This window comes from Corvus moneduloides, chromosome 22, assembly GCF_009650955.1.
Source record: "Corvus moneduloides isolate bCorMon1 chromosome 22, bCorMon1.pri, whole genome shotgun sequence".
NCBI classification, from domain to species: domain Eukaryota; kingdom Metazoa; phylum Chordata; class Aves; order Passeriformes; family Corvidae; genus Corvus; species Corvus moneduloides.
The window spans coordinates 7,663,334-7,689,891 of record NC_045497.1 but is presented as its reverse complement, the minus strand read 5'-3'; the positions used below and the strand labels follow the sequence as shown (position 1 = coordinate 7,689,891).

Genomic DNA, 26,558 nt, shown 5'->3' with positions numbered 1-26,558 from the left:
GACCAGCCTGGGGAGGAGGATGAGGACTGGCCACCTCGCTGCGCTGGTGGCCGCGGGGCGGGGGGGCTTGCGGGGGTCTCGCCGCCTCTCCCGGTGCTTTGAAATTGGAACTTCCCGCGGGAAAATGCTGCGAGAGGTGGGGGACGGCGGTGTCCCGCCCCCGCCGAGGATTCCTATTTTTAGCGCTGCGCAGGGACCCCCGGGGACCCGGTTTACTCCATGGCCGAGGCACTTCGGTGGTTACTGAGGGGGAGGACGTGTGAAGCCTCCATGTTCCAAGCTTGTCCGCTGCCAGTGGCTGCCTCGGCCCCAATATTTTCCTCATTCCAGTGGCTGTCCCAGTCCCGATATCCCCCGAACACCCTCGTTTTGATGTCAGAAGTCAAGGAGGGTTTATGAGGACAGTGGGTGGCGCTGGGGGCTGACCCCATGGTTGTTTCTTTCCTGTCTGGACTGGATCTCCCAGATCCAGGGGACTGGGAATAACTCCTGGCTCCAGAGATGAACAAGGACAAAGCATCAAGACTCTGTGCCCTGATGGGTAATTCCTACGAACGTGTCCCACCGCAGGGTTAACGCTGCTGCGGTTGAGCGAGGAGATGGGAGGTGCACGTTCTCCCTCTTTTCATCCAAATATCCCTTTCTCCCCCTCCCCCCCGCCTGAGCCATTCCACAGGCTCCGAAGTGACGGCAGGAGGAGGAGCAGCAGCCACTGGTGGCAGAATCTGGCGTAGGGCCAAGGCTGAGTTACCAAGGTCTATTTATTTGGGGAGGGGGAAAGGAAGCAGATGTATGTACATATACATTCAGTCACGTACGTTTCCTCCCACAAAAAGGCCCCGTGAACGTATATTACATGAGAAGGTCTCCAGGTTATTATTATTATTAATATTATTTAAAAGCTGGGGTTGTGCCCCAAAGTGCTCGTTGTGGAGCGCAAGTGGCGAAGGGTCCTTGCTGGCCTCAGGTGCAGTGAGTCGAGGAGATGGGGACGTGTTTGGTGACAGCCACGTGACAATGTCCCTCATGACACCTGAAGAACGTGGAACTCCATCTCTTCTCCCCCAGTGCACAGGGCCAGCATCCAAACCACAAACCGGCTGCTGAGATTTCCTAAAACCATCTTTAAAGCCAAAGATTTGGCCCCATTCCTTCTTCCTTAGCCTCAAAGCTCCTGGACAGGCTGAGAGGGGTTCAGTGGTGTCCGGAGGCCCTGGGCGAGCTCTGCAGGAGAAGGAGGCAGAGCGGTGCCGTCCTCGGTGATTGTATGAGCAACAAAACATGCACGGTAGCGATTGAGTGTTCCCACCTCGCCCCTCCGCGCCCCGACCCTGTTCGAAAATGAACAAGTCCTCAGTCCTGCTCCCCACCACAATGGGGATACTCGTCCCAGCCCACCCCGCTCCCACCCTCACCCTCACTACTACTGGGATATTATTCTGTGAAAGGCAAATTATTTGCCCCGTGGCAGCTGGACGAGGAGGAAGGCGCAGGTGGTGAAGCGTCCGGCTGCTCCCCAAACCACGCCAGGTGTCCCCGGCTCGGTGGAGAGCGCAGGGTCCATGCTGCAGGCACGGCCCTGGTGGGGACCAAGCGATGGCAGGAGGGTTTGGGGTGCCAGTTGGCCAGATACAGGCCCTGGATCCCCAAAAATGGGCCCCCGTGAGCTGTCCTCCCCTGGCCAGGGTTAACACCAGGGGTCCCGCTCGGCCCGTCCCCGGCAGAGGCTGTCACTGCGCTGCCACGCGCTGTTGATGAGGCTCTGGGCGTCCTCACATTTCTTCTTCACGGCAGCATCCAGAATGGCCTTGTGCTGGAGATCGACCTGAAACACAGATGTGGGGCATCAGGAGAGGAACAGACAACGGTCCCTTCTCCCTCTCGCTGTAAAACCACCTCAAATCCACATGGGAAAGTCGCCTGTGTCATGAATATGGTGACAGCAGGGCTGACCCAGGTTCCTCCCACTCCCCTTGCCAGCACTGGATGCTCATGGCTTGTCTTGCCAGGCTCTAAATCCCACATCCTGTGGTTATATGGACCCAGAGGAACTCTGTGGCTCTCCTGCCCTTTGTGGGAAAGCTGGGTTCACCCTACAGGGACAAATTCACCCCTCTGCCCTCCCTCCTGCGATGAGGGTGTGAGGCAGCCACACATGCTCACTTGGTAGATGTTCCTCCACGCGACATTCAGCGCTGACAGGAACCTCTCCAGTTCTGTAGTGCAACTAAAATAGAGGACCCAGGGGGGCAGGAACTCCTTGCTGTCCTGAGCAAACTCCTAAATACCAAGAGAGAGGCCGGGTGTCAGCACTGGGTGCTCACCCAGCCCCAGGTCAGCGGGTCCCAAAGGCCTGCACTCACCAGGATACAGTACTCCTTGCCGGCCTCTGTGGAGACAGCAGTGATGTCCGTCAGCTCCGCGGTGCCCAGCGAGCGGAAGAAGCTGGTCTGACAGTCCTCGTGGCACGTGAAAGCCTTCTCATCCGTCAGCACCAGGCAGCAGGGAACGCACGGCGTCGGGGCAACACCCTGGGGGATCACCTGTGTGGGGCAGGGAAGGGAGGGTGAAACCTGGTATGACGGAGCCCCATCTCCATGGGGCCCCCTGTGGGGAAGGAAACCCTCCTGGCTCAGGATAAAGCTGCCTGCTCCATCCTGCCAGACATTCCCACTCCCTTCGGCAGTGCCAAAGGGGCTCTGGGCAAAGGAGGGGGTCAAAGCACCCACGCTTGGGGCCTGTCCCTGGCTCACCCCTTTGGAGACAGCCTGGCAGAAGTACTGCATCCAGTCTGCCATGTCCTCCTCGTTCTCGGCGCTCAGCTCCAGGGAGGGCCGGTCTGTCAGGATCACCTGGAAGGAGTGGGGCCGGTCGGTGGTGTTGGAGCGCCGGCATCCCCCGCACTGCTCGCCGCTGGGAGAGAGGGGGAGGAGGGAGATGAGCGGGATGGAGGGGCCAGCATGAGCCTGAAAACAGCCTCCAACTGCCCTCCCTGGGCAGCACCTCACCCCTCTTCCCAACACCCATTTCCCATCTCTGACATCCCCTGGGATTGCTCCGAGGACCATCTCCAGGCTCTGCACATTGCAGGAGAGCTGGAGGTGAGCACAGTGGGTCTCCCAGCATGGCTCTTAGAGGGTTGTGTCACCCTTCAGAGCCCGAGGCCCCATCCAAGGAAGGAAGTGAGCACATTTCCAGTGGCATGCACTGGAGCCAAAGCAAACGGGCACCTGCCCCCAGGCAGGAGCAGCCAGGATTCCTGCAGCATGGACCAGGTCATGATCCAGCTCAGAAGCCCTCCCTGGACATCCCGGGTAGCTCCTGCTCCCCAGATCCCCACTGAGTCTGGGTGCTGTGTCCTACCAGCCACTTACCCCATATTGATGGAGAGCAGAGGGGTGACGTCCGTGCGATCCGGGTACTGGTACAAGATCCCGTTGCTGCCGTTTGGGAAGATCAGAGGGGGTAACTGCAGTCAGCTCAGCTCTGGTCCCGTGCCTTTGGTCCTACAGCCACCCCTGCCCTGCCCTCCACCCACACAGCCCTATGGGGTCACATTCTTGCTGCTGGGCACCCACAACCAGTGGCTTTAGCCACCAAACCAGTGGCTTGGCCCCTTTAGGTGCCAGGATGAGTCCTCTCCACCTCCCACGCAGCTCCCGGACAGCAGACTGCTCCCAGCACCTTCTCCCAACAGCCCCATCTGACCACAGCCCCGGTGCCCACCTGAGCACCACGAAGCAGGGCTTCCACTGCTCCTTGCCCAGGTAGGAGGTCCCCGCCTTGTAGTGCAAGATGCCGTCCTTGGTGACGGCGTTTTCCGCCGAGGAGCAGCTGCTGCTGGCGGGTCCCAGCGCCTCGTCCATGGGGTCTTCCCAGTGAACGAGGCCGTAGAAACGCACAACCACGTTGCAGGCCTGTGAGAACCAGAAGGAGTCGAGGGAGGCTCCCGCGAGCCTCCGTCACCCGCAGCGATGGTGGTGATACCCAAACTCACCTCACACTTGGACTCCTGCGCCACAAACTTGGCGAGCGCCAGTTTCTCCATGGTGGCATCCGTGAGGATACTGGGATATGGGGGCTCCCGGCACCCTTTGATCATGGCTGACTTCAAGGAGACCAGGAAGAACCTGAGAGGAAGGCAGAGATTTCTGACAAGGCTGGGGCAAACAGCCCCTTGTCTCTCTCATACACTCTGGTGCCCAAGGGGCTCCCCTTAACTGTGGGGCCTCTGGTCTTCCAAAGAATCGCAAAATCAACCTACAGACCAAAGGTGATGGGAGGTTGCAAAGTCTGAACTCCAGAAAGGAGACAGGTGACACTGGGAGGTGGGCACTCATCCCAGAACAGATCCCAGTTATGACCCGATGGTCACCTCCCTGAGGTGACAGCACACACAGGGACCTGGGGACACGCCTTGGAACTGAAGAGTTCGTCCCTACTCATCCCGAGTGACACAAAGGACACGTGGTCTTCATTGCCCAGAGCCCCAAGGCTCAGACTGAGGGATGGGGTGACTGTTTATCCAGGGAAGATACTTAGGTTGTATCCATGCCTGAGGCATTTCCAGCTGCCTGGTGGCATCAAACTAACCCCCAAACCTCCCACTGGTGGCAGGACTGTCATAAAGGGCTGTCTCCGGAGTCTCCCACATTCCTCAAGTTCAAGAATTCCAGAGTTCCATGCTCCGGGTCCCCACTCACTCGGTGAGAGCCACGTCAGCCGTGTCGAGCAGGAATTGCTTCCTCCGGTTGGTGCACACCAGGGTCACTGTCTGCTGATCCAGCCCCACCTGTGCCACACAGGAATGGTTAGGGAAGCCAGGCACGGGATGAGGGGCAACAGAGCAGGGATGACTGGGCTTCTGGCCCCGGGGAGAGGGTTAGTGGTCACTCCGCTGCCCATGCAAAGATGGGAGCAAGGTGGGCACCCACAGAGGTGGCATTGGTGGCATCACTTCAACTCTCCCAGTCTCAAAGGTTCACTGCCCAGAACACTCCCCATGGACACAAACACACCCCATTGTGATGCTCCTGGCACCTTCACCCTTGGACAGGCGAGAACTGACTCCCGACTCGCCTCTGGCTGCCCCTGGCCACCCGCCCCGGTCGGGCTCACCGAGATGTAATCCAGCTCATTGTAGGACACAGCCTCCTCCACCATGTACGGCTTCTCCGCTGCCCCTGGCACAGACACAGAGAGCCACGTGAAGGGGGGCACAGGACCCCCTTTGCAGCAGCAGCGATGGACCTGCAAACCGAGCCATGTCCCAGGCAGCACGGAGCCACGGGACACGTGTCCCAGGGCTCCTTGGGGGACAAGTCAATCGGAGCTCCCTACTGTAACCAGGGGACACAAGGGAACTGGCAGTGAAGGCAGCGAGCTGTGGTGGCCTAATCCATGGATAAGCCACAGATGGAGCCCCCCTCCCTGCCACTGAGCCCAGGGGCTGTCAGGGTGACATACCTTTCCTGATGAGGTACACATAGCAATCCGTCAGCAGGACGTAGATCAGCTGCAGGTTCCCTTCCATGTGCCCCGTGCTCATTCGGATCATCTGCATGGAAAGAAAAGAGCGCTCAGCCCTGGGCTGATGCAGGCACAGAGCTGGTCCTTCGATCAATGGAGATCCCTTACCCTGAACAACTGCTCCTCGTTCTCCCGAAAGACATGGATCATCAGCAGGAGGAGATGGTTGTTATCCACCCTGTGGAGAGAGACAGCAGAGGATGGACATGGTTGTGAGGCCGGGTGAGTCCTTCAACAAGGGCAATCCCCTTCCTTGTTGAACATGCCCATGATTTGGGCACTTGTTAGCTCCCCAAGACCTTTTCTTCCTGACCCTTTGTGCCTCCTCTTCATCCTGGAGAAGGATGGGCTTTGCCCCCAAACCAAGGACAAAGGGGAAAGGCGTCAACTTGAGCTCAAGATTGTTTGGAAGATGGTCTCCCTGCTGAGCAAACCCATCCTCACCTGAACTCGGAGGGATGGGTCAGCTCCGAGGGGCTGCCCTGCCCTTCCTCCACCCCAGAGTCCTCAGCACTGCTCAGGGAAGGGCTGGGCTGCTCCTTCTTGGGCTCACAGAGAGCCGGGGGGTTGGTGGTTTCTGTCTGGCTTGTTTGAGGTTCATCACTCGTCCTTTCAGGCTCCTCTACTGCCCCAACTGCTTCTCCCTCTCTGCTTTCTTCTTCTTCAGGAGCCTCAGGGCTACCAGAAACATGTGGCGGTTGGCCAGGCCCTGGAGGGTCATGGTGGCCACCACCTGGTGCAGCAGCGTTTGGACTCTCGACGGTAAATCGGTAGAAGTCCATGGGGGCTGAAATCCCCTCGCTAAAGTCGCCAGAGGACGATCCATCTGGGGTCTCCCCTGGCGTGCCGGTCCGAAAGGGCTGCCCGGGGGGCTCCAGGGCGGCGTTCCAGCCCCCGGGGTCCAGCTGCCCGTTGAGCCTGTCCATGACCTTGCTCAGGGGCTGCCCCACGCTCTCCATGGACGTGTCCTTCATCTCGGGGATGCGCAGGGCCAGCGGGCCGAGGGCGGCGCGCTCCCCGCCCTCCTCCGGCCCACCCGGGGCAGCGGGGCCCTTGTCCCTCGGCGGCTCCTCCCTGTCACTGAACCCGTTGACGCCGCTGTCCCCACTGGCCTCGAGCGCTGCGGGTGCTGGGCTGTTCACTGCCTCCTCAGGCTTCACCTTCTTCTTCTTGCCTGTCTTCTTCTTCTTGGCCAATCTGTGAGAGAGAAGAACGTCACTCACTGTGCCTGTTTAGACTCTGAAATACGCAGGGGGTCCAACCCTTTCCCAACGACATTCCTTTGCAGTTTTCCCTATTGCAGAGAAATCCTTCTATCGAGAACCTTGCTCAGTGTGCAGCTGTATAGAGCCCCCATCTCTGTGCTGCTTTTCAGGAGACACAAGGTATGGACACTTTTTCCTACCTATCTCAAAAAGAGGCATCACTGCTGACACAGCACCTTGAGCTTTCTTTCAGCTGTAAAGGGATCACAAATGGTTGTGGAGCTCAAGTGATGTGGGAGAAATCCCTGGTTGAGATCAAGAAGCTGGGAAGGGAGGACGTCTCTAGAAGTGGGAATGCCGTGTCCCCGCCTGCCAGAAGAGGGAGATGCAGGCTGGAGCACACCGGGATGTGCTGAGGAAGTGTTCCGGCACCCGCGGCACCCAAACTGCTGCCAGGTCACCCCTGCTTGGGAAGCGAGCCCAGTGCTCTCCTTCCCTGTGCCTGCCATGTGGGATGATGTGCAAAACCCAGCTCCTCTGCTCCTTCCCCAGGAAAACTGGGCACGAGAACAAAGCACAGCCCTGCTGGGCGGGTTTGGGGTGTCCCCATCACTGGGTGTGAGCAGACAGAGCCTTGAGCTCTTTGTCTGGATTGAGGGCTGGGAGGGATCCCTGGGGATCTCCTCTGCAGGAGTCATACGCCCAAACACCGGCCGGGAGCTCTGCAGAGGCATCTCTTGTGACAGGTTTGGCCACAGCTCATTGACAAAAGAGGAGGAGGGACGTGATGGGAGAGAAGATTCAAGCCCCAGAGCTGCTGCAAAGCTGCCACCAGCTGGAGAGAGCTCCACATAAAAGCTCATGGATTACTCTGAGCCCTCTGACACACACATTGGCAGGGAAAGGGGGTGATGTGGAGTCAGCACAAGGACCCGAGCCCAGCCCCACAGGGCTGAATAAAGGCTGCAGCACAAACATCATCCTTGCTGGGATAGAAGAGGTGGCACATCCTCAACATCTACCACCCCTTCTCAGGCCAGCAGCTCTGTCCCTACCTGATGACCTCCAGCTCCGTGCAGCTCTCAGACTGGTCCGTTCCTTCGGGGGTGGCCTCTGCCTTGTCCCGGGAGGCCATGTGCACCGGCGTGGTGTCGGCAGAGGACGGCGCCTCGGCCCTGTCCTCGTTGAAGGGGTTGTGGCGCTGCGTGGGGCTCCTCACCGCGGCCCTGCTGCCGTTGGCCTCCGAGGCGGTGGAGCGCGGGCAGCTGAGCATGTCCGTCAGGTCTCCGTCTGCAGGGACAAGGCGGGAAGAGCGGATCAGCACCAGCTCGGGCTCCTGCACGGAGCCAGATCAAGCCAAGCTGGGGACTCGGGGCACTGTGTGGGCACCCTCCTGGCGAGGAGGGACAGGGAGGCCAGCATGAGACCCAGCACCCCCCTGCAGTTCAGAGAATGCCTGAACACAACAGCTCCATCACCCAGGAGCCGGCAGCCGGATTGAGGAGCAGAGGCAGTGTCTGTAGGAAGAGTTTGAGGGGACTCGGGGCCGTTGTTCCTGAGCAAGATGACAGCGAGCAACGCGGCTGCTGGTTCTCCCCTGCCTTAGGGCCGTGGGAAGGGGCTTGCTCGGCTTGAAGGGCAGACACGGAGCCAGCCCATGGAACAGCGATCCTGAGGGAGCTGGCTGCTCTCCTCTGCTCACACGAGACACTCACGGGGGCTGGAGTGTGCTGGAGGGAGAACACAGCACTCATGGGGGTCTGAGGACAGCAGGTGGCACAGATGGGGCAGAGCACGAACAGCTGGGCCCATGTTAGTCTTCACAGGGAAAAAAAGCAGTGGAGAAGGGCTGCAAGAGTCATGCTGGGACTATTATTATCCATTATCCATCCAAAATCATGGTTAAAGGAAGGTTATCCATGCCCTTCTCTTCTCCAGCACCATTCCCGGTCTGGTGGAAGCTGTCCCGGCCCACGACAAGGGATTGAAATGAAATGATCTTTAAGGTCCCTTCCAACCCAAACCATTCCATGGTTCTATGATTCCTTTCCACAGCCAGCTAAAAAGACCCTTGGGAAGAGAAGCACAGCCCTGGCAGACTGATTTGGGCTGTAGGATTTGAGGTGGAGAATGAAACCTCTTGTAAAACTCTAATCCAGGCAGTTTGTGCTGGATGATTCCAAAATGCCACTTTGTTCCCACTAAAAAACCTGCCTCGGAGCAGGGTGTGAGCTCTACCAGGGAAGTCAATCGGGTTTTAATACCTGCATTAAAGGGAAATTCATGGAATTGCTTAGGTTGGATAGATCCTCCAAGATAATCGAGTCCAACCATAAATAAAACAAAACAAAACATTTAAAAGCTGTTTCAGCCCTGGGTTCCCAGGCTGCACCACCAAATCCACATCACTTCTTTGGCCTAAATCCTGCTGGTTCTGGTGAGACAAAACAATCTTTGTCCAAAATACAGAATTTCATCCCAAAATGCATTTGCTGAAAATGGGGAACAGCACAACCTTCTTAACCTCTGCTCTGTCCCCACAGCGAGGAATCCATCTGTGAGCTGACCTGGCAGGGGGTTCTGATGACAATTTCCCTGTGGCTGAGGAAGCTCAGCCTGGAGCAGTGCTGGATCCCAGCAGCACCACCCTGCACATGGGAGCTGTGTGCACCTCAGATCCAGAGGGATCTGCCCCCAGTACCCCTCAGCTTCTCCCAGCCTCCACCCAACACCCACACTGGAGCTGTTGGCTGCACCCTGGGTTTGGAAATGTGGTTTGTACCCTCCAGGGACAGGTTAAACCACCTCTGTGACATCCCTGTGCGTGGGGAAAGAAAGAAGATAAGAGGGAGCGTGTTAGAGCCCAAGAGCAAGCCACATGGAATTCAGGCAGATTTGCCCAAATATTCCCCAAATATTCAGGTGGTACCATCAGGCTCCATCCAGCTTTGAGCTGTAAGGGATGGAGTGTGGGTGTGTTTCCTCTGGGGGTGAAGCAGACAGGGTCCTGCTCCAGTGGCACAAAGAGAATGTCCACAGGGGCTGCATGTGGAGGAAGAACAAATTCCTTTAAGCTGGGCACGTGCTCTTGGCCATAAAGGCCACAGGTAGCTGGTAAGTGGGTTTAAAAAGTGGTAAAATCAATAAAAATAACAAATGTAGTGAGCCAAACTGAGCACGGCCATGTGCTGGATGTTGTGGCTTCACGGGAGAAGCTTTGACTCAGGACAGGATGATCCAGGGAAAACAAAACCTCCCAAATTAATCCCTGCAAAATGCCCAAAATTAAAGGCAGCATAATTAGTTCAGCTGTTTTCCAGGGCTTTCAGGAAACCAATGATGGTGGATCAGTTTTTCAATCAGCACCCTGTGTGCTTTACCCCACAGAGGAAATCTATGGCATGAGGGCAGCTGGCACATCCCACATTTTGGGCCTGTACGGAATTCCATCAGGACAGGGCAGTTGGTTGTTAAAGAAACAAACATGGGAACATGCAGCAAGCTCAGGGGGCAGCAATGTAGAGAGGAAACCAAAATGCTGTAAGAGATGAGCGTGTCCCACCTTCCCAGTCTCTGCTGGGCATGGTCTGCATTGCTGGAAAGACATCTCCAAAATCATAATCTACAAAAATGAGGGATAAAACTCAGGATTAGAAATACAAGTAGTGGGGAGGGAAGTGGGGAGGGGGGAGAGTGTGAAGGGGATTTGGGGAGGGAGATGGGAATGGGGAGAAACAAAACAATCGTCCACTGGTATCTGAAACACATGAGAAAATAGGGAATGTGGATGTGAATGGAAACCAGCTGCACTGATGGGTGCTCCTTCTGGAACAACAGTGTTATGGGAGCTAGAAAGGGAACAGGAAAGGCCCCTTTATTCAAGCTGCTGGGAAGCTAAACCAGATAAACAGTGTCACCTAAGGCTTGATCCTCTCTGGGAAGCAATTTAGTCTCTCTGTGCCTCCGTTTCCCCACTTCACACTTACCTCCCATAGATACTGTGATGTTTGACTCATGAATGTTTGCAAAGCCAGGGATCTGATTAAAGGGAAAATCTTGTCCTCTGATCCTACAATCCCCAGTTCCACCTACACTCTCAGGGTAGAGACATGCTCCTGTTGAAGTGATGAGCATGGTAATAGTCACAGGGAGAAGTTAAACTCCTCCATACCAGAGGAGCAGCAGCAATTCCTGCCCTCCTGGATCCTGGTCCAGCATTCCTACATCAGCACCAAACCCCTCTGTGCATGGGGAAACTGAGACACACAGCACAGCCATTGCCTGGACACATGGAATAGGCTGAGATGATGCCAGACACAAAATCCATCTCCAGAATCTCCTGGATCTCTACTCCAAATCCCTCTTCTCTTGAGCATTAAGCACCCATCCACCAGACAGGCTGGAGAATGCAGCCAAACCCAAGGGACACCCAGTGATAGGGACAGGCAGGAGGTGTCTGGCACCAAGACATGCTCTGCTGAGGGAGGAGCAGGAATACAGACCCAGGGATGCAGCAGAACAGCTGCTTATGCCAACCCTCTGGGGACAGAGAACCTTATTCCTTTGATTTTTATTTCTAGGCTCCTCCTGCCTTCTCTGCTTCCTGGGATGCTGGAGATTTGGCATGAGCAAGTCCCTGAAATCAAACCCTTTCCTGAGTGCAGATGTGGATGAGCCCAAACCAGTGCTGTGCTTCCAAGCCCTTTGTTAAAACAACTTTAATGCCCATCCCAGGCTGTTCCTTCTCAGCATCTTTAATACCTGAGGTTCTGTCTTGCACATCAAGGGCAACTGGTGACCCTTGTCTTGAGGGAACCCATCTGTGTGTGGGTTCAGTCCCAAATTCCTTGCATCCAGCTAACAGTTCATTCCATTCCAGTTCTATTCCAGAATCCCCTTTGCTCAAACTGACAAAACCCAGGATTTTGGATTAGGAACAGCATCAGCAGAGCTGCTGCTTCCTGCGAACATGGGTGCAGGACAGGAGCTCCCTGCTCTGGCTGCAGTGGGTTCATGGGGCACAAGGTACGTGTCTGCCCAGGTCACCAGGAACAACATCCAGCCTCTCTGAAGGGATAAGGGGGTGAGTAGGACAATTTATCAGCCTGCTCAAGATGTATGAACAGGAAAAACCAGCACCTCTGAGACCACTGGCTGTCTGTCTCCCAGACTGCAGACACAGAGAAGACTCTGGAAACTACTCCCCACCAGGTCCAGCACACGTGGGTCTCTGGACAGCAAAACAAGCACTTAAAAACCTCCCCTGCAGCCCTGTGTCCCTGCTGACCTGGAAGCCACATTCAGATACAGGCACGGCCTTCACTCTGTGGGGAGATTCCTCCAGTTCTTGCTAAGGACAGGAATGGGGCCTGGGAAAGTCCCTCTCTCCCAGTCAGAGGCACAGAATCATCACAGAATGGTTTGGGTTGGAAGGGACCTTAAAATTCACCTAATTCCACCCCCTGCCATGGGCAGGGACACCTTCCACTAACCCAGGGTGCTCCAAGCCCTGTCCAACCTGGCCTTGGACACTTCCAGGGATGGGGCAGCCACAGATCCTGTGGGCACTCGGTGCCAGGGCCCCACCACCCTCCCAGGGGGGAATTTCTTCCTCATATCCCATCTAAATTTCCCATCTTTAATTTAAAACTCTTTTAGTTTAAACTCATTTCCCCCTGTCTTGTCTCCCAAGGATGTAAGACAGGAGACACTCCCAGTCTGGCTGTTGGGTCTCTTGCTTTGGTCTCTTCCAGTCTAAAATTTGCCGCCTTATCTGAAGGGGATGTGTGAACAACACAGCCCTGCCCACACCGTCCCCAAAACCCACTGACCCTCGCTGGATGGAGCAATGGCACTGTCGTCCCATTCCAGGTTGGTGGAGGTGACAGAGTTGAAGGAGTTGAGGGAGAGGCTGTCGGAGCCGTGCACGGAGCTGGGCAGGCGCTCCTCGAAGTCCAGCAGGTACTGAGGCTTGTAGTAATCCGGCATGTACGGGGCCAGATCCAGGTACGGAGCATCCTGCAGGGCAGGGAGCGCGGCGTGAGTCAGGCTCCAGTCACTGTTACTGGCACAGCTGGGGGGAAATGCCGCCCCACCAGAACAGTGCGACTGTCCCTTGAACGTCCCCTCTCAGTGTCCATTTCAGAGGAAACCCAGCAGTTTCACCGAGGGTTATCCAGTGGATTTGTGTTTCCTGGAGGGACACCAGGGTTTCGTACCACACTTGCAGAACTCAACTCCTTTATCCCCACCAATCTGCCCTGCAGCTGCCTTGTTCCTCCTCCAAACAGTGAAGAACTGAGCAACAGGAATAAATCCCATTCTTGGATCCCCAAAGACCGAAAAGTCTTTCCCAAAAGCATCAGCATCATGTTTTCAGCTGAAGGTCAACAGGAAGGTCCACCCTGGACCAAGTCCTGGAACCTGTCCCACCCTGGACTTTCCCTGCTCCGCGTTCCCGCTCTCCCAGAGCCGGGAGAACAGATCAAACACTCACCAGGTCCAGGTCAAAGCGGATGAACTCCAGCCCAGACACCAGCGTTAAGAACAAGGTCAGATGATCGTGACTGCAGACCAGGGCGTTCCTGCCACAGGGAGGAACAAAAGAGCTTTACAGAGGTGGGAAAGAGGAGAAGCAGCTACAAGGGCCCTTCTGCTTCTTTGGAGGTGTCTCTGAGCTGCCATAGATCGGCCCCAGAGCTGGCAGCCCACTCCTTGCCTCCACAGGCAGCCACTATGTGCTGTCCCCAAACTGAGCTACAGCCACATTTCCAGGTGTCCAGCAGAGCCAGGTGCCTGAACAGGAGCTCGGCAGCTCCTTGGAAACCATGGAAAAATATAAAGGGGACTGCAGAGTAAAAGCAGGAACTAGGAGAAATGCTTGCAGGGCCTCACAGAGATAAGAGGACAGTGTGTCCACATCTGGGATCTTTAAATCAACCAGGTAAACCCCACAAGGAACAAAATCAAACCCTGATCAGCTGCTTGTCCTCCACTGGCAAATTCAGGCTGGCTTCTGACAAGGAGGGATGTCAAACAGTGCCCAAAGGAGAAGGAGCTGGGATACTCACTTGACATAATACTTGTGCAGCAGGCTGAGGTTCTCCTGGAACAGCCTCAAGTAGCTCTCCAAGGAATTTTCGTTGAGGGCAAGGTACAGCCAGGCCCGGCCTGGAACACAGAGCAGCAGAGAGATTTATCTGGAAATACATGAGAAGTGAAACAAGCCTAGAAATAATAATGAATTAGTTAAAACTCCTCAGATCATTCATTTGTATCATTTGAGGGGAGCAACTGTGGGGGAAATCTGGGAGGGAAAATGCCAGTGAGGGATTCATGATTTGGAGTAAAATTGGTGAGAGACAGGTGAAGAAGTAGCCACACAACTGTGTATCCCCAGCAAGATGGGAGCCCTGCCAGAAATGCTGGGAGAGGTGGAGGGAGAATTGCTGTGAATCACCCCAGGTGAGATTTGACACAAATTCTGGTGCAGAGAGAGGTGACAGCGGAGTCTGCTCAGCTCTGCTCTCACCAGTACAGGCCCAGGACATGGAGGATCTGGGCACCATCCTGCGTCAAAAGCGGCCTCGATGGTCCCAAACATCTGCTATGGACAACTGGGAGCAGGGAAAATGCAGAATCATGCACATGACTGCTACAGCAAGATGTGGGGCAAGAGGGAATGCTCCCATCTGCCAGGAACCCTTCCTGAGGGCACGGCCCCACAGAGCTCCCATCTGCCAGGAACCCTTTCCAAGGGCACGGCCCCACAGAGCTCCCATCTGCCAGGAACCCTTCCCAAGGGCACGGCCCCACAGAGCTCCCATCTGCCAGGAACCCTTCCCAAGGGCATGGCCCCACAGGGCTTCCATCAACCACAAACCCTTTCCAAGAGCATGACCCCACAGAGCTCCCATCTGCCAGGAACCCTTCCCAAGGGCACGGCCCCACAGGGCTTCCATCAACCACAAACCCTTTCCAAGACCATGACCCCACAGAGCTCCCCATCTGCCAGGAACCCTTCCTGAGGGCACGGCGCCACAGAGCTCCCATCTGCCAGGAACCCTTCCCAAGGGCATGGCCCCACAGAGCTCCCATCTGCCAGGAACCCTTCCCAAGGGCATGGCCCCACAGAGCTCCCATCTGCCAGGAACCCTTCCCAAGGGCATGGCCCCACAGAGCTCCCATCTGCCAGGAACCCTTCCCAAGGGCACAGCCCTGCAGGCTTCCCATCCTTCCCACGTGCTACCCTGTGCCAGGAACTCTTCCTGAGGGCATGGCCCCACCGGACTCCCATCTGTCTGGAACCTTTCCTTGGGTTTCAGGGCAGCAGAAGCTGGGCTACACCTCAGCACCTGACCCCGAGGCATGGTGACATTATTTCTAGAGACCTCACGTGGTCACAGCAGGACTCCCACCTCCTTGGCACAGGCTGCCCAGGGAAGTGGTGGAATCACCATCCCTGGAAATGTTGAAACTACATGTGGATGTGGCACCTGGGGACATGGTTTAGTGGTGGACATGGCAGGGCTGGGTTAATGGTAGGACTCGATGATCTTAGAGATCCTTTCCACCTTTAATGATTCTGCGATTCCTTTGCCTGCAACCTGGATTCCAATGGCTCCCTCAATCCACCAGCAGCCCCAACTCCTCAGCACAACCTGGACCTCCCCAGGTGTCCCCAGGCCCAGAGCTGGGGACACTGAATACTCACTCCGTCCCAGGTTGGTAGCCACATGCTGCAGCACTTCGATCTGTTTGATGGCTTCCCGGCGCGTGAAGTGAACGACCAGCACCCAGTACCCTGAGGAAAGATCTTGCAGCCTGGAGGAAGAAAAATCCCAGGGAAAAATTAAACAAAAGCTTCATTATCTCCACCCCAATCCCTGCCTAGATGCTTTCCCCATGCTGAGGCTCCACACCAGGCTTTTTCCATGGGGAACAGCAGCATCCCAGAGGTGGGCTCCAGGCTCACCCGTACAGCAGAGCGTGGTCCAGGTGCTCACAGAGCCGCTGCAGGACCTTGTCGTGGTTTCTGATGGCCGGTGTCTCATCTTCACAGGCAGCAAAGTAGCTCTGCAGCTGCAAAAAGAAGAGATGGGATGGCTGGAACGCCCTTCTCCAGCCCACGAGGAGCAGGTGGAGCTGCCAAAACGCTCCTATCCAGCATTAAACAGTTTTTTGTGACCTCGCAGCTTGCAAAACCCTGACACAGGTTTTACTTACAGGGCATAGCTGTTGGTTTTGAGAGGACCCTAAAGGCAGTAACTACAGGGAGAACCTTGCCCAGTGTCCCCACATCTCACAGCCCAGCAGTGCTGTGGTGGGTGAACAATCAACTTCTTGTTGGTGAGCAGCCTCTTCCCTCCCAGCCAATACTACAGCGGGGTCTGGTGGTTCCTCTGCAGCCACCACAAAGTGGTTCAGAGCAGAAATAAACCCCAGCTCTGCTCTGTTTCCGGCTCTGACATGGATGAGGCCTCTCCTTGGTTTTGCCAGAAATCCCCTTGTACCCAAATCCTATATCCCTTCCCAGCTGACCCACCGGCCTCCTCCTGCCCCCGGAGCTTACGGATCTATTTAGGTCCTGTCTCACACATTCTCGGCATCCAGGCAGGGAGATTACTTTCCCAGGATGTAATCTCAGCTGGATAGGCCATGGCTGTTTGCTGGCAACAAGCAAGAACAGCTCAGCTGAGCCACAACAATATTATAGACAATATGTGTGTTATTTTAGTGACCTGATACGTCCTTCCCAAACCTCGCTAGATGATAGATGTGTAAAACTTGACATTATTGTGCTTGTCAAGTCTGACCTGTCCCCCAAAACAGGTTTCTCCTCCAGAATTTTTACTAGAGAAGGTCCTTTAGAAAAATCATCCAGACTTGATGTGAAGTTATCCAGGGGTCAGAGAACACCTCACAGCCCCTGGGAACTGATCCCAGCAACACTCTTAAGAATATAAACATATCAAGCTCCAACACCCTCCTGGTCTGAAGACCTTGAATCCCTCTGGAGCTCTTAGGTAAGATGGGGAGCCAGGCATGTTCCTGCATGGAGCTGGTCCCAGCCCTTACATGGGAACAAACTGCTGAGCCTGGAGCATCGCAGCCAGAGTTCCCTTGTCTGATGGCACAGCCCTGCTCTGCCTGTCCCTGTCCCGTCTGTTCCGCAGGTGAATCCCCTGGGGAAGCAGATCCACAACAAGGTGGTGTTTGCAGAGGCACCTGTGGGTGCTCCGGAGATCCACAGGGGTTTTCACAACACCCAGGTGAGACCTGGAGCATTTCAGCTCAGCAGCTCCTATCCATTTTTGGGGGGAAGCTGTTCCAGAAGATTCCCACTATTCATAGGCAGCCCACACTGAAACAGAGAGGAAAATGCCCTAAAATCCCACTATTTAAGAAAAATTTCAGGAGGTACTTGCAGCCAGTGTTTGAAGCTGCAGCAAGGACACCAGAGGAAGAAAGAAAATCATAATTTAGAGCCATATTCCTCAGGTGATGGATAGATGGAGTCATGGGGATGATCTCCAAGAGCTGGAGCTCACTAAAATATCCCATTTTTGGGAAAACTGAGGCAGAAGCAAAAGTCTCACAGGACATGAGCCAGCATTTGAAGGCAGAAATTCCCAGCTTGTCCCAACCAGGCTGTGGGTTCTGCAGGGAGCTGGGGCACTCCTTGGAGGAGGTTTCTGCAGGCTCTGTGCTGGATTGGAGAAATGCAGCTGTGGGGGAGAGCTGGGGGGAACAAGAATGAATCAGGCATTTCATTAGCTCACCACCAAAAAAAAGGAGACACAGCTTGGGGAGGTCAGTGTGGAGGGAACTTGGAGCCTGTCTGTGCCTCTGACTGGAGGAATTCCTCGTGACAAAGACACTCCAAGCCTGGGCAGCAAAAGAGATGAGGAAATAGAAATATTTCCTCTTTTTTCTTTCCTCCTTTCCCCCCCAAAATAACTCAGAACTTTGTCATGCTCCTTCCTGCAGCCAGTGCACAGCTCCCATCCCTCTCCATGGATTGACCTGCTCCCGTCATCCAAGGGTGCAAACTATTAGCAAATGGTGGTTGTCTGCGTCTAAAAAATGGCTTTCTCTTCCCTAGAAAAGCCCAATCTTCCCCCAGGAAGGGGTTTAGGTTTTGAAGGGTTTGCTCTGTGTTACACCAAGGGTTGGTGTCCCTTTTAGCTGCTCCACAAGGAGCACTGAGCCTCCTGCTCTGCACAAACCAGCTCCCCCTGCATCCCCCTTCCCGCGGAGGCTGCGGGAAAACCCAGCCCCATGGCCATATCCAGAGCAAACCCACCCCAAAAGGCTCAACCCTGTCCCTGTGGCACATCAGGAGCCAGAGGATGAGCTGGTGTGACTGTGCTGTGCTCTGAGTCACGGGGTCACACCAGCCCAGTGAGCAGCAAACGCGTGCTCAGCAGTTTGGGATTGGGATTCTGGCACTCCGAGTCACGGCCCTTTAGGAGCTGCGGGTCACAGGGAAGCTCACAAGGGCTCACTCCCACTGAGATGTGCCACCACGGCCCCATACAGCGTTGCACCCAGGGATGGTGCCATTTCCAGCATCCCTCCAAAATAAACACAGCCCAAGGCTTCCAGGGACCAGCCAAGGGCACGCACAGCTCACTGGAGCACAATTCCCAAAAGAGATCAGGGAGATGAATCCCTGCCCAGCCACCACCTGGCCAGCGAGGAAACAAGACACAGCAAGCCTTGGGATCTCCTGGGTGGAGTCATCCCTCCAGCCAGGGTGGGGAAAGATTTGCAAAAGCTGATGGGGAGGTGTTTTTGGCTTGGGAAGAAGGGTGAAGACACACAGAGAAAAGTTAGGATGAAACAGCTTTTCTAATTGGGGAACAAAGTCCAGCTGCACCATTTTTCAAAGATCCAACTTTGTAGGAAGTACAACCGCAAGCATCATGGGGAATGATCCCAGCACCTGCCCCTCAGCATGGTGATGGCAGGAGTGATGTGACACTGCCCCGAAAAATGGCATTTTATGGAGTGTTTATATGGAGTCTCCTGTAAATAGTTATAAAACACACATGGATAATTGAACCAGCCTCTCCTTCAGCAGTCAGACCTGTCTGGGAGGTGGTGACAAAACCTCATGAGGCATCCCCAAAGCAGTTCCCTGACACAGCTGGGCAGTGAGCCGGGCTGGAGCCAGGGAAATCAGGAAGGAGGCAAATAATTGGGTTACAAACATCACCCTGGGTTTTCTGAAGAGATGCTCTTCCCCATGTCTCCTCTGCACCCCAAATCCAGAAGGAAGGGCTGAAGGCTGGCTCGGATGGAGGACTCATGAGGGGCATGGCAATGCCTGGAGCCCTGACCCGGGGCTATTTATAGACATTCCTGTGGCCAAAATAAGCACTGCTGGCATGCAGAAGGCATTCCTGCCATCCACCCACCGGGACCACTCTGCACCCCAAGCAGGTCTGAGCACCAGCGCTCATGGGACAGAACCTGCTCGGGGAGAGGGCCACAACAGCTCAGCCACGGGCTGAACACACCTGGGAGAGCCTGGAGCAGGAGGGTGTTTGTCCAACGGGAACAGAGACCTGGCTGGCACCGGGGAACACTCGCACCTCATCCCCACTGAGGAGGAGGAGGAGGATTTAATTATTTAATTGCTGTTTATCAATCACAAGTTCATTTTTCTGGCAGTGACACACCCCGCTCCACGCTGGCATGCACGAGAGAGGCTTTTCCTTGCACAATTTTATAACCTGTTAATTGCAGTGGTTCTCAACGAGGGTGAAGTTTTCCAGGCTGATCCGTAGAGCTCTTGTGTTGCAAGGGAAGCCAACAAAACATCAGGGAGGTGTTCTGGAAAGCCCATTCCCAAATCTAATCATTCTTGTGGTGGCTCCTTTGAAATCTCTCCTGTAATTCTAAAAACTTATTGGAATACTGAAATAGTCTCCTGATCTGTTCAGGGCTGGCCACAACCCAACTGAGTCCACATCTCCCCTCTGTAAATCTGCCCTGCAGATGCTTCACCAGCAGCTGTCCAACATCAATTCCATTTCATTTGTTCTGCTTGGTATTTCCCTGCCAGGGCAAACACGGTGAAAGAACAAACATCCCTTGCACTCCTCAGCTCCTTAACTGGGATGGGAGAGGGGAGAGGTGCTTCAAAACCCTCATTCTCGCCCACAGTTCATGGACTGAGATGAGGGGTTTTCCCCAGCTGGAAGAGCTGAGCACTCTCAGGAGCAATCCTGGAGCTCCAGGGAGCACAAAAAAGGGCGACTGATCTTGTCCCAAACGACGACAGCTCAGTGCCAAGGGAAGACCCAGTGGGAAGGGCCAGGACAGACACCTCAGACCTGTCACTTTCACACCTGCTAAGGGGGTACAGACATTCAATGGCAAATGGATAAAGAGGAGGCTGAACTCCTGTACCTGGAAAACTCCTAGTTTTCCATACCATCCATAACAGCAGGCTGAATTTCATGGCAGGGGTGCTAGTCTCTCTCTTACGCTTGCATGACACAAACCCCTAAAACTCAGCTTTAGCAGGACATTTTGGAAGTCACACACACGATCTGACTTAACATTCCTTACAACAAACTTCCAAACCAGTACTGGCCTCAGGGCCCAGCTTCCCACTTCATGGGCATCACCTGGATCTTTGGGCTTTTGCTAGGAAAAACACACCAGGCACACTCAGAGCATCAGCACCTGGAAGGCACCACGAGTGCCACTGGAGCAGCCTGGAAATGTGGAGAGACAGGAGCCTGACACAGGTGAAGCTGAAACCCACAGCAAAGTTGCTCCTTGCTGGAAACACTGAGCTTTGATGCATTCCCAATCCAATGCCAGCAAGGTTGTCACCTCCTGGGACACATATGCTCCTCAGCTCACACCCCCCCCGGCTTTTCCAGGGCTTTCCTTCGCTATTTCTAAGCAGCAAAGCTTGCAGCAGGCTGAACCCATGTGTGGCTCAGACAAGGATAGGATTTTTTCCAGTGGGAACGCTTAGGGAGCATCCTGTTCCTCTGTCAGAGTGAGCAGAGCAGGGGCCAGGCACAGAACTGGCTGCAGCGGAACAGGATCCCTGAGCTAACCAAAGGCAGATGGGAAGGTCACATGCTCAGCATAACAGAAAAAAATAGATATTATGGGGAAAAAAAAAACAAGTCCAGTGGCAAACACACCAGAAGCAAGCAAGGTGCTGCTGTCCCACGGAGCTGATGCTCCCTCACATGCTGGGTATCGCAGCTCCGAGTCCTTCCCCACTGACCACAGTCTCTGGCCCGTGGTTAATTCAGTTACACCTCTTGGACCAGTTCACCACAAGTGGAGAAAGCTGAAATCACTCAACAGCCACCAAAATTGTGCAATCAGAGACAGAGAGGCTCAGAGGCCTTGCTTTAGCTCCTCAGGAAAACCATGGCCAAAATTCACCCTCCTAAACCGACTGCCCTCCCAGTGAAACGCTTTGTGTTAGAGGGAGGAGAACAAGTGGGATTTTTTAATTCCCAAAATGTTATCACAGACTTGTCCACCCTCAGCTCCAGAGCTGATTTTGGGTGTTATAGAGGACAACTATCAGTTTAGGTACCTGCAGAACCCAATCCCCTTGAAATTGTGGACAACGAACCTCGGATCATCACAAGACCTGTGGTGGTCAGTGTGACTACCAGAGTGGCTCCTGGATGGCCAGGCAGGGAAGTTTCCTGATCGCTGGGATGAGGCAAGAGGAATTTCTAAAGAGATAAACCTTGAAATACTCAAGCAACCTAAGCAATACACAGCTGTGATGAGAGCAGAACCACAGCACCACAGAGACAAAGCCCCTGCAGGCCCACCAAAACACATCTGTGGACTTGTTAAAAGCACCTGGGTGACCCTTGTGTCTTGTCTTCACGGACAACTCAGGAGCTCCATGAGATTGCTGCTACCTTCACCCACAGGTTTCTGGCAGCTGGCAAACGTGGTACACGTGGCAAAGGAACAGGCAGGACTATATCCTCTTAAAGTGGTCCCTGCAGCAGCGACAGACGTGGCCTGGAGAGATGAGTGAGAGAGAGGAAAGACCCTGGCAGAGATAAAACCCCTGTGGTCTTTGAGCCAGCGAGGTGCCCCTCAGCAGAGAACAGAAGGCAAGAGACTGTTTGGCTGTTTTTACATCTCCAGAGCTGCTGCCTCCATGTCACAACAGTTGAGCTAAATAAATCCAGCCAGGCAGAGATGAGCACATTCCCTACGTGATTTGAGTAGGGATGCTCCACTCCAGAGCTCCCTGCTCCTCTCCAGGGCATGGGGATACTAAGCCATGCCCAAACCCACCCTCTCTCACCATGCAGGAGCAGAGGTGTCACAGCAGAGCTCAGCAGCACAGGAGACTGCAAAGGCATTTCAAAGGTACAGGGCTAAAAATCCAACCCAGAGACAGGCAGCAAGGGCTCAGCACTAACTTGCTGTGAGGGCAGTGGAAACCTTCCCAAAGTCATGCAGAAATGGAGCAGAGCCAGAGCTTTTGGCAAGAACTCCTGCAACATCAGCAAAAACCACCGCTCCACCTGATTGACATGCACCAAGGATCAGCTGCTCCAGGGTTCATGGCAACGTGTGTCCTTCAAAACCAGCAGAATGGCCTGGAAACCAGAGAGGAGTCCCAAAATCTGGGATTCTGACCTCTTTTTTGATTTTACATTCAGCTCCTGGAACTGTCAACAATAACACTGTTTAAGGACTTAGTATTTTCACCACCTAATCCCAAGTAGGAGAGCACTAAACCCCTCCTGAACCCAGGGAATGTCCAGGAAAACCCAAGAGAACACAAACCACCAGCTTCATGGACCAGGGAACCTGTAACAGCTCCTGGCTACCAGGAGATGCTTGGCCAAGGTTGAAGTTGTTTGCATTTCTGGTGTGTTTAGAGTCCACCTGGGCAGCACCAGGAAGCTGCTCTCATCCCACTGCCACCACATACAGCAGCATCTCCTAGAAGGAAACAAGCACTTGAGTGAACAAGGGCCTGCACACTGAGCCATAACATGCCCATCTCCAGCCTTCTGCCCCTAAATAAAATATAAAAAAAAATAAAGCCCTAAATCTTTACAAAAAGCAAGGGTTAGGCATTAATTTGTGCAGTAATTTGAGCTGGAACATGGCCCTCTTAGCAGGAGCGGAACTGAGTGGGAAAAGGGAAAAGAAACGGTAACAAGACAGAAGTAACACTGTCCATCTGTGCAGAAAGCATCACCCTGGGAATTAATTTACAGCTCCCAGGGAGGACACAGAGGACAAGCAGTAGATGGGAAACCAAAACCATGCTCCCAATTCCCTTGGAACTGAAGCAGGGACCCAGCTCTCCAGTGCTGAGCTTTCCCAGCCTCTCCTGAGGCCACCAAGAGCAGAAACCTCTTGACATCTCTCTGGTTGGAGAAGCCTGTTTTGCCTAAGGTAGGTGTTTTCCTCACTTTTTGCAGTGGAGGCCTGACTTTACACCTCTGACCTCACACCTCCAAAATCCATGGCAGAGCTACCACTGATCTCCCACTGGTAGCTGGTAACACACAGAGAATCCCACAGGTTGGAATTACCCTCTGCAAGCAGGTTTGCCACTTTTCCATCCGTGCTCCATCCCTCATGTCTTTCCAGGAAAATAAGAGAAATGGTCCTGTTCACTCAGATTTGAGGGATTTGCTTGGAATCAAAGCATTTTTTTGCTGTGGATTTGTACAGAATTCACCCACCGCTTGTGCTCAAATTCCCCATTCCTAAAATCCAGCAGCACTGGTAAAAACTGAAATTACAGCCAGATACTGTCACAGCCCTGAGTGTCAAACACTGCCCCAGGGCTGTGCTGCTGCTCTTCTTCCCCATCCGAGGCTGCCAAGCACAGGGTGCTTCCCCCTAGGCAACTCCATGAAAATAGGGCATTTTTTCTCCTCTTTGGGTCTGCAGCCGAGAAAAGAAAACCCACACCATCACCACAGACACATCCAAACCCTCCATCCCACACCTGCACCGGTGGTGAAAGTAAGGAGTGAGCAACCCACACTGTGAGGAAGCTTTCAAAATCAGAGGCAGGATGCTCGGAAAACTCCAAGCCCCATGACACAATTCCAGCGCCAAGGAGTTACTCAAGACAAGGATGAAAGAGAGCAGGATTTCCCAGCACAAAGCCACTTGCTCCCTTAACCTAGTACTTTACTCTTGCCACTCACAGGGAAAAAAAGGATCAGGGATTACAGGCTGAAGTCAGAGAGGTCAGTGCTCTCCAGAGGTAGCAGCTCCATAGCAATTTCCCTGAGGAAGGAGAACTGCATCCTGGGGGTAAAAAAGTAGGGTGGGATTTCACCATGGCCTGAGTTTGATTTTACTAGGATGGTAGAAATCAATCCATCACCCTGAAGTAGGTTCCTACACTTCCCTGAGTTTTGCTCTGAGCAAGAATGAAGAGACAGGATTGGAAAATCCCAAAATTTTCACTGCTGGACCAAGACAGGAGTTGGCAGGGATCGGGCAGGCCAAGGTGTGTTGGCAGAGCTGGAGCTGAAGAGTCCTCTTCAATCACAACAATAATTAAAATAAACATCATGTTGATTTTTTAGCATTTCCAAACGTGATCTTCCAAGGATTTTCTGAATGCAAATAAATTATGTCCAACCAGTCCTGCATGGGAAGTTGTATTCCTTATATGTACAGGGAAACTGAGGCAGGAGCATTGCAGAGCATTGTGACAGAGCTCAGAGCAGGACGAACATCCACTGATTTCCAGATAGATACAAGATTATCCTTAATTTTTAGAGGACAAAAAGGCAAGAGACCAGAAGTCAGGGTCATCCATGGAAGAAAAAAGCTGGGAGAGGTTTGCACATCCATCCTACACCCCAGAGGCAGTGTCCAGCCATCCCTTTCTTAATAGCGCCAGAATTCACTCGTGCTGGTCTTCACAGGACAAGTTTTCATGGATGAATCTGTGTTAGGACACACTGCAGAGCACAGGAAAACTCCTATTCCATAAGGCAGAGGAAACCCAACAACTGGAGTAACAACAGCGACTCCAGACAGCCTTTCCCCCAAAACCTGGGACAAACACAAATGAAACTCCTGTTTCCCCTGGCTCCTGAGCAGAGGTTCTTTTTCAAGGATGGTTGGAGCTCACGTGTGGGCCAAACCAAAACTTCCAGCACGTCCTTACAATGCACTCCTTTGGCCTTCCCAAAGATTCCAGCATCCTGGTCCTCTCTGTGCCTGTCCTGGTCCCCTCTGTGCCAGCTCACAGATGTTTCCACCACCAGGATGGGCTTTAAGGAACCATCCGAGGAGAAACGAGAGGCAAGGAGAAGGTGAGAGCACACATGTTCAGAGCCCTGTTTTGAGGGCACAGAGCAGGGCACAGGAATGAACAACACATCCCTTCTGTCTATGGGGAGAATGTCCCAGGTCCTGCCCCTCTATCCCGTGCCCTGGACATGCCTGGCTGGAGGGAAAACCTCTAGAAAGACGGTTTTAGGCTGGACTCCAAATCCCTCCTGAGTAGAGCCCCCAGAAGAGGGGTCCCCCCCGTCCTGTCCTTTGAAAAGGGGAACCCTGGGTGGGAGAATCCTAGTATATCCCAACCAACTGAGACAGAGGGTCCTGGGGGTGACCCCACACCCCAGATGTGCCACCCCCACCACCAGAAAGGCTGCATCCAACTTCACACCCTCAACATAGGTGGTCTCCAAGGACACCCCCAAAAGTGCCCTTGACCCCACACTCCTGTATCAGAGTTCATCAGTATCCCTGGGATGTTCCTTGGGTGTGGGGGTCTATAGGATTGTCCCCCAGCCCCACACCTCAGGCAGGGGGTCCATGGGGACCCATCCTTCAACCCAACATCCATGGCAGTGGTGTGTGTCTGAGGGGTCCCCAGGAGTGTCCCCCAGCCCTGCACCTCTGGCAGACACAGCCCCCACGTGCACCTCTGGGCAGAGGGCAGTCCCCAGGGCTGTCCTGGGGCTGTCCCCAGGCCCACAGCCCCATTCTCAGCCACAGGACAGAAAGAGGTCCCAGAGCTGTCCCCAGCACCAGCTGAGGGGGGTCCCCATGGCTGCCTACAGGCCCAGAGCCCTTGCAGAGCAGGGTCTCCTGGGCTGTCCCCAGGAGGGGGGGTCCCCAGGGAGGCTGTCCCCCAGCCCTATAACCCGGCAGAGGAGGGTCCCCAGGGCCATCCCCAGGCCCACAGCCCTGGCAGAGCCGGGTGAGGGAGCCCCAGGGGCTCTCCTAGAGCTGTCCCCAACCTCACAGCCCCGGCAGAGGGACTGTCCTCCCGGCTGTCCCCGGCACAGGGGGGTCCCCACTCCCACAAGGGGTGTCCCCAGGGCTGTCCACCACAGCACAGCACCGGCCTACACCCCGGACTCCAGGACTGTCGCAGGGCTGTCCCCAACCTCGCAGCCCCGGCAGAGGGGTTCCCCAGGGCTGTCCCCAACTCCCACAGCCCAGGGGTGTCCCCAGGCCTAGTCCCCTCAGCACCGCGGGTCGGTGTCCGCAGCCCCCGCCGTGCTCCCGCTCCCACCTTCTTGACGGAGAGGGAGATGTTCTCCAGGATGCGGTCCTTCACCTCCGCCGGCTCCATGGCGCCTCCGCCCGCCGCTGCCGCCGCCCGCCGCGCCCGCCCGGCGCAGGCCGAGCGCCGTCCCGCCCGCCGGGCCCGCTCCGTCCTGCCGGCTCCGTCCTGCCGGCTGCCCCGGCCGGCCCCGGGCTGGCGGCTCCGCGGCGCTCAGCGCGCCATGGCCGGGCGCGGGGGCGAGCGGGCCCCGCGGGAGCGCAGCGCAGCCGAGCCCCGGTAGGGCCGCGCTCCGCCGG

The 26,558-nt window shown here is 54.9% G+C and overlaps 1 protein-coding gene and 1 long non-coding RNA gene across 3 annotated transcripts; one reads left to right on the top strand and one right to left on the bottom strand.

The window, feature by feature from the left end:
• Positions 1-743: 743 nt before the first annotated feature.
• On the bottom strand, positions 744-26,558 carry PLEKHM2 (pleckstrin homology and RUN domain containing M2). Of its 2 annotated transcripts, XM_032131922.1 has the most exons (20): positions 26,269-26,558; positions 15,709-15,815; positions 15,448-15,557; positions 13,805-13,904; positions 13,231-13,318; positions 12,566-12,752; positions 10,297-10,356; positions 7,790-8,024; positions 5,974-6,726; positions 5,638-5,707; positions 5,467-5,557; positions 5,119-5,183; positions 4,704-4,792; positions 3,998-4,130; positions 3,727-3,917; positions 3,375-3,440; positions 2,754-2,913; positions 2,364-2,543; positions 2,164-2,280; positions 744-1,825 (listed from the first exon to the last, which is right to left on the bottom strand). In XM_032131922.1, exons 1-20 carry the CDS (start codon positions 26,326-26,328, stop codon positions 1,688-1,690), a joined length of 3,000 nt encoding a protein of 999 aa, XP_031987813.1. In that variant the 5' UTR covers positions 26,329-26,558; the 3' UTR covers positions 744-1,687. The 2 variants fall into 2 exon arrangements, with proteins under 2 accessions (XP_031987813.1, XP_031987815.1); XM_032131924.1 differs by lacking the exon at positions 10,297-10,356.
• LOC116454868 lies at positions 4,941-18,043 on the top strand. The gene is made up of 3 exons (XR_004244229.1): positions 4,941-5,024; positions 13,640-13,643; positions 18,031-18,043. It is a non-coding gene; the product is annotated as an uncharacterized LOC116454868 (long non-coding RNA).